Here is an 8,358-nt window from a genome sequence, read left to right as displayed (position 1 = left end):
GAGTTCATATTGCAAAGATTTGGCAATTTGGGGATTCATTTTTCATTTTCACCCTTGAAAATTAAACCAACAAAAAAGTCAATGATGATTGTTCTTACTGTATTCATTATTTTGATGATCACATTAACTTATGACTAAGATAAGCATATCTAAACTAAATATTATTATTATTATTCATTCATTAAACAGCTATTCATGCAGTCTCTACTATGTGAAAACCCAGAGCAAGTCATTAGGCTTTATTTAAAAAGAGTAAAATGTAAAAAAAAAAAGAAAGATTTCCTGAAAAATATTTGCTTATCATTTTTCTAAATTAACCTGAAGCTTCTTTATTTCTTAGGCTATAAGTAAAGGGGTTTAGCGGGGGAATTATAATTGTGTAGAACAGTGAATACATTTTATCATGATAATGATCAGGGCCAGACCCAGGACGCACATACAGGATAAAGAGAGTGCCACGGAACAAGAAAACAGATAGAAGGTGGGCACTGCACATGGAGAAGGCTTTGCTCCTGCCCTTTTCTAACTTCTTTCTCAGGATGGCAAAAAGGACACAGGTGTAAGAGACCATGATGGTAATAAAAGCAGAAGCTTGTATAAAAGAGGCAGAAATAAGCACCAAAGCATTAATAGATGGATCAGTGCAAGAAATTGCAAAAAGTGGCAATATTTCACAGTAGAAATAATGTATTATGTTGGACCTGCAGAAAGTTAATCTAAATAATAATCCTACATGTATTATAGGATGCAGAAAACCAATTGCATATGATGCAGTTATCAACCAAGTGCAGAGTCTGTTGAACAAAACCACTGGGTAAAGCAAGGGGTTGCATATGGCTACATAGCAGTCATAGGCCATCACCACCAGGAGGAAACTTTCTGTGGTGGCACTAAAGGCAAAAGTATAAAATTGGGTAATGCATTCAATGAGAGATATATGATCCTTAGATAAAAAATTCATAAGCATCTTGGGAGTCACAGAAGATGAAGAACAAGCATCTGCAAAGGCCAGGCTGCCCAGGAATGAGTACATGGGGGTGTGAAGATGGGGGTCCTTCCAGATGAAAAGAATCAGTCCAAAGTTGCCCACCATGGTGACGAGGTAGATGACCAGGAACACCAGGAACAGGGGGACCTGCAGCTCTGGGAGATCTGTGAGTCTTGTGAGAACAAACTCCGTCCCCAGAGTCTTGTTTGCCTCCATCATATCCACTCAGGCTGATCACTGCAATGGAGAATTGAAATGAAAAATAAGGGTCACAAAAATATATTGGATGGTAATGTCTTATTTATCTGTGTCAGATACCCTAACTGAAGGTACAGAGTCTCTCTTTTGTAAAGCACACTGAAGAGTATTATAGGTATGTTATAAATATTATAAATGATTTTCAGAAGTCAGTATATATGTATATATAATTACTTAAAGGGTTATGGAGGAGGTTCTAGATGTCTACGAGCTAACTTAGTCCATATCTTGTCACTCATAAATACCTTAAAACTGAATGCATTGTATTAACTCTGAAAGTTTTTCCAGAATTGAGTAAAAAATGCATACTGAATTTTTTACTAAAATCTCTAAAAGTGAGACTCTGGTTCACTGATTCATAGAAACTCTTTCATATGCTTTCTATTGAACCAAAAAATAGACTATATATTTATACTACTGATAAATATATATAATTTCTTCTTTCTAAGACATGAGTAGAGTAAGAAGACAATAAGTTAAAATCCCCTTTCTGCTGATTTCTATCCATTATCATTACGTTGTTTGATTATATATACAACAACCCACCACATATTCCTAATAGACTCTTTTGACTATACATTCATCAAAACCACTCCACATTTCAAACAGATTCTTGTTATTTAATAATTTTATCCAACAAACTCTCATATATGATCGTAATCATTCATTCTGTCATCAAACATTTTTTGTTTGATGTCCTAAGCTAGAAGACTGTTACTCCTGGCTCAGTCAAATATAGAACCTCTAACTCAGGTGTTATACCGTGATGCTAAAATAACCCCTCTTTTAGGAAGAAAAATAACTGACACTAACCAGTTCATCTGCAGATTTGGGAAAGATCTAAGAGACGTTGTTAAACACGCCAAGTAAACAATTATCATTCAGTTAACCGGGAATGTTTTAGATATATCAAAGGCACATAATACTAAAAAATTGGAACATTTTTTTCCTGGTATGTCTGAAATTAGAACTGGGACTTTCAAAATCAAAGTGGATTAAAGTCTTACAAAAGACACAACAGTCAAACAGATTAGCCACTGTTTTGGAGCTGTTTCCATTTAAATAATAAAAATTAGTAAAAAATAGTTTTTAAAAAAGGCTATTTATATCCAAATCAAATAATGAAAAAGATGAATTACACTGATAGGAAATAACTAATATAAAGATATCTGTGGTGGGAATTAAATTGATACAGACACTATGGAGAACAGTATGGAGATTCCTTAAAAAATCTAGAAGTAAAACTACCATGTGATCCAGCAATCCCACTACTGGGCATATACCCTAAGAAAACCATAATTAAAAAAGACACATGTACCCCAATGTTCATTACAGCACTATTTACAATAGCCATGACATGGCTGTCTAGATGTCCATTGACAGATGATGGTGAAGAAGTTGTGGACAGAAACACAATGGAATATTACTCAGCCAAAAAAAGGAACAAATCTGAGTCAGCTGAACTGAGGTGGATTAACTTCAGTTCAGTTCAGTTCAGTCACTCAGTCACGCCCAACTCTTTGCGACTCCATGAACTGTAGTATGCCAGGCCTCCCTGTCCATCACCAACTCCCAGAGTTCACTTAAACTCACGTCCATCAAGTCGGTGATGCTATCCAGCCTTCTCATCCTCTGTCGTCCCCTTTTCCTCCTGCCCCCAATCCCTCCCAGCATCAGATGGAAAAGAAATGCAAAAAAGCAAAACGGCTGTCTGGGGAGACCTTACAAATAGCTATGAAAAGAAGAGAAGTGAAAAGCAAAGGAGAAAAGGAAAGATATAAGCAGCTGAATGCAGAGTTCCAAAGAATAGCAAGGAGAGATAAGAAAGCCTTCTTCAGCGATAAATGCAAAGAAATAGAGGAAAAGAACAGAATGGGAAAGACTAGAGATCTCTTCAAGAAAATTAGTGATACCAAGGGAACATGTCATGCAAAGATGGGCTCGATAAAGGACAGAAATGGTATAGACCTAACAGAAGCAGAAGATATTAAGAAGAGGTGGCAATAACACACAGAAGAACTGTACAAAAAAGATCTTCACAACCAAGATAATCACGATGGTGTTATCCCTCACCTAAAGGTGGAAAAACTTAGAGCCTGTTATACAGGGTGTCATAAATAGGCTGTTATACAGCCTATACTTACAGAGTGAAGTAAGTCAGAAAGAGGAAAACAAATATATATTAATGCATATAATGCAATTTAGAAAAATGGTACTGATGAACTTAATTGCAGAGCAGAAAGACAGTCACAGACATAGAGAACAGCCTTGCAGACACAGTGGGGGAAAGAAAGTGTGGGATAAATTGAGAGAGTACCACTGAAATATATACATTATCATGTGTAAAACAGATAGGCAGTGAGAAGTTGTTGTATAACACAAGGAGCTCAGCCTGGTGTTCTGTGACAATCTATAGGGGTAGGATGGGGACAGGGTGAGAGGGAAGCTCACAAGGGAGGTGATATATGTATGCTATAGCTGATTCATGCTGATATATGGCAGAAACCACTATAATATTGTAAAGCAAATATTCTCCAAATAAAAAAAAATTTTTAAGATATCTGTGAAGCAAGTGATCCTGGGAAGCATGTAAGAAGCTAGATCCTGTGGAAACCCAGGGGGTAAACTTAAGTCCACATCATCACAATGCACTCATCAATGAAAAATTGTGCAGAATTCTAAACATAAAATGTGTTTTGTATATCCAAGTCCCTGCCTGGTTTATAAAAAGCAGAGTATGGCCATTTAGAAACAGCTGATCTAAGAACATAACCCTGCAAGGGAGTACTCCAATTGTCGGATTCACAGCTCCCTGCTTTCATGACATGTCCAGATAAGGAAGAGTCATTCCAACACAGATTTTTATTTCTATGACCCAAGTCACCAATCCTGTACAATGTTGTTGAAGATTTCACTGCCAACTCTCTGCTGGCCTGAAACATTTCCTCCAAATGCCTACTTTATAATTCGAAGAGAGGATACCATGCGGAAATTTTAAGGAATATAGAGTTTGTGAAAAATTCAGTTGTGACAAGATTAACCTCTAAACAGTAAGTCTATAGAAGAATTGGAATATTTTCTACAAGAGAGGCTGTGTTGAGAAAAAGTTCTTCTGCATCTTCATATAGAATAGGAAAAGAGATGATTTGAGATTAATATTAGGCTTTTAACAGTATAGAGAGTTGGTTAAAGTTGCAGTGATTATTAAGTAAGCACACTGCTGACAAATCCCTGAAAGGATCACATTTTCCTGTTTTACACTCTGCCTAGAATATAATGTGTGACTCTGGGCAGATGTGGTCAACTCCATCTTTCTGCCTATTTCCAAAGAAGTACAAAGTAAACAAGAACAGGATGGAGACAAAGACAAACTGCCCTAACAGATCCATAACCCTATGATTCTTCACTGTTGGAAAATCTTCCAGATGCTGTGAAAGTACAATAAAGGCCAGAATGAATTCCACTTTTACAGATAAAAATATTAAATAGATTAGCTCTATAACATATTATTCTAGCAAAGAAATTTTTCACAAAAATGTAACCAATTTTCTGAAGCTAATTTTCTACCTCTAAATTAGTAAGTGACTATACCTTAAACAATTTATGGCCTCATTTTAAAGATTCTTATCTGTAGTGCCCTGGATTTTCTAAGGAACATCTGCCTATATCCTGTGAGACTATGAGTCCTCTTTGCTATTTAGTAAGTGGCATAGCGTAGTGGTTAAGCAAACAGACTCTATACGTAATAGCATGAATTCAAGTCTTCATTCTCCGAGTATATAGCTTTGTATCCATAAGAGTTCAGAGAAAGTGTGTGTGTGTGTTTAGTTGCTCAGTCATACCTGACTCTTTGAGACCCCATGAACTGTAGTCTGCCAGGCTTCTCTGTCCAAGGGGATTCTCCAGGCAAGAATACTGGAGTGGTTGCCATACCCTCCTCCAGGGGATCTTCCCAACCCAGGGTTCAAGTACAGGTCTCCTTCATTGAAGGCAGATTCTTTACCATCTGAGCCACTAGGGAAGCTGTACAGAGCCTAATATATATTTAACTATTCAGTTTAGGATTGCTTTCTGTTCTTTTTGATAGATAAATCATCTGAAAAATAATTCAAATGTTTTGACAGCTAATGAGAGACTCTGGGTACTAAAAGTAATTTTTATGAAAAGAATAACAATAATAAAATAAGGAATTGCATTCTCACCTAATTCCTCTAAGCAGATGCAGAGATGCCATACAGACTTTCATGAAGAGCTCAGGGTATAAGAAGAAAATGTCAACAAAGACTCATCTCGAATTAATTTTCTTGGAAAATGCACTCTGAAGAAAAAGGTATTATTTATATCTTCCTATCTTCAAGTCTATTTGTTCAGGTAATATTAAAATTCCCCAAATGCCATCAAAAGATTACCTGTAGAATAAGGTCAACCTACTGGTTTTAGAAAAGGCAGAGGAACCAGAGATCAAATTGCCAACATCTGCTGGATCATCAAAAGAGCAAGAGTGTTCCAGAAAAATATCTACTTCTGCTTTATTGACTATGCCAAAGCCTTTGACTGTGTGGATCACAATAAACGGTGGAAAATTCTGAAAGAGATGGGAATACCAGACCACCTGACCTGCCTCTTGAGAAACCTGTATGCAGGTCAGGAAGCAACAGATAGAACTGGACATGGAACAACAGACTGGTTCCAAAGAGGAAAAGGAGTATGTCAAGGCTGTCTATTGTCACCCTGCTTATTTAACTTATATGCAGAGTACATCATGAGAAACGCTGGACTGGAAGAAACACAAGCTGGAATCAAGATTGCTGGGAGAAATATCAATAACCTCAGATATGCAGATGACACCACTCTTTTGGCAGAAAGTGAAGAGGAGCTAAAAAGCCTCTTGATGAAAGTGAAGGAGGAGAGTGAAAAAGTTGGCTTAAAGCTCAACATTCAGAAAACGAAGATCATGGCATCTGGTCCCATCACTTCATGGGAAATAGATGGGGAAACAGTGGAAACAGTGTCAGACTTTATTTTTTTCGGCTCCAAAATCACTGCAGATGGTGACTGCAGCCATGAAATTAAAAGACGCTTACTCCTTGGAAGAAAAGTTATGACCAACCTAGATAGCGTATTCAAAAGCAGAGACATTACTTTGCCGACTAAGGTCCATCTAGTAAAGGCTCTGGTTTTCCCAGTGGTCATGTATGGATGTGAGAGTTGGACTGTGAAGAAGGCTGAGTGCCGAAGAATTGATGCTTTTGAACTGTGGTGTTGGAGAAGACTCTTCAGCGTCCCCTGGACTGCAAGGAGATCCAACCGGTCCATTCTGAAGGAGATCAGCCCTGGGATTTCTTTGGAAGGAATGATGCTAAAGCTGAAACTCCAATACTTTGGCCACCTCATGCGAAGAGTTGACTCATTGGAAAAGACTGTGATGCTGGGAGGGATTGGGGGCAGCAGGAGAAGGGGACGACAGAGGATGGGATGGCTGGATGGCATCACAGACTCGATGGACGTGAGTCTGAGTGAACTCCGGGAGTTGGTGATGAACAGGGAGGCCTGGCGTGTTGCGATTCATGGGGTCGCAAAGAGTGGGACACAACTGAGCGACTGAACTGAACTGAACTGAACTGAACTGAACTGGGCATTATACACTAATCAACAAATCATTTCAAACATATTGTTTAACAACTATTAATTTTATAGCCTGCTTATTTCTTTTAAAAACAAAAGAATAAAATTTTAATTCTAAAAAAAAAAGGAAAATGTAGAAAGCACAAAGGAAAGAAATTCTAATTTCACTAATCACTGATCATTGCAGCTAACTTTTGGGGTTTTATGTATAATAATACACAGACATTATATATGTATTTATATTCACATAATTTATATAAACATTTCTATACATAAATCATATTAGGGTAGTGTTATACATAGTTTTTCAAGAATAACTTCAGTTGAATAATACATTACTCATATTTTCTTACGTTATTAGTTTGAAAAACTTTTGAATTGTTTCCTTGGCTACACCATTATCATTAAAAGGTATAATTATGTATATACACATAACCACATAATCATATTTATTTATATTAAGCTTGGAAAAAATGTATGCCTGACCTATATATATTTGGAAAAAAATAGAAAACTACTGAGAGCTATAAAAATTTGTACTATAGTTGTGTAGTATAAAGTCAGGAAGGTTGATTCCTGCAGCTCTTTTTCTTCCTCAAGATTGTTTTGGCTATTTGGGATCTTCTGTCTCCATACAAATTTTAAGATTTTTTGTTCTAGTTCTGTGAAAAATGCCATTGGTGTTTTGGTAGAGGTTGCACTGAGTCCGTATATTGCTTTGGGTAGTATAGTCGTTTTCACAATATTGATTGTTTCAGTCCAAGAGCATGGTGTATCTCTCCATTTGTGTCATTTTTTATTGCTTTCACCAGTGTCTTATAGTTTTCTGCATAAAAGTCTTCTGTCTCCTTAGGTAGGCTTATTCCTGGTACTGTATTTTTTGTTGCCATGGTGAATGGCATTCTCTCCTTAATTTCTTTTTCCAAACTTCCATTGTTAGTGTGTAGGAATGCAAGCAAGTTCTGTGTATTGATTTTGTATACTGCAGATTTACTAAATTCATTGATTAGCTCTAGTAGTTTTCTGGTTGCATCTTTGGGATTTCCTATATATAATATCATCACCAGTGCATATTATTATACTCATCATACACATGAAGAAATTAAGGCACTGTCTACTGAGTTAGCCTCAAACACTCATTCTTTCTTCTCTCTATGCACTAGCATATTAAATGGAGTTTCTTGTGATCACTTTTAACTGTATCAGAGACTCAAGAAAAAAATAATAGTTCTTCTGATTCAATATCCTATGCTTTTCCACTGCTCCAGGCTGCCTGATTTGTAAATGGAGGAAATGCCACCTCATTATCAATTAAGATGATTCAGATGAACACACTGTGAAAGTCTTGAAGTAATAATTAAATATGAGGTCACGCGGTAGTCCATTTGGGCTGCCATAAAAGCATACTACCTAGACTGCATAACTTATGAACAGCAGAAATTTATTTCTCATATTTCTGGAGGCTGGAAAGTCCAAATGAAGGTGCC

General features: G+C 36.8%; 1 protein-coding gene across 1 annotated transcript; it reads right to left on the bottom strand.

The window, feature by feature from the left end:
* Positions 1 to 313: 313 nt before the first annotated feature.
* Positions 314 to 1,207, bottom strand: LOC138082690 (olfactory receptor 5AC1-like). Its single transcript, XM_068975979.1, has one exon. It carries the CDS (start codon positions 1,205 to 1,207, stop codon positions 314 to 316), a length of 894 nt encoding a protein of 297 aa, XP_068832080.1.
* Positions 1,208 to 8,358: the final 7,151 nt, after the last annotated feature.

Source organism: Capricornis sumatraensis, chromosome 1 (assembly GCF_032405125.1).
Source record: "Capricornis sumatraensis isolate serow.1 chromosome 1, serow.2, whole genome shotgun sequence".
Taxonomy (NCBI): domain Eukaryota; kingdom Metazoa; phylum Chordata; class Mammalia; order Artiodactyla; family Bovidae; genus Capricornis; species Capricornis sumatraensis.
The sequence above is the reverse complement of the archived record's forward strand: the minus strand, read 5'-3'. Positions and strand labels throughout refer to the sequence as shown.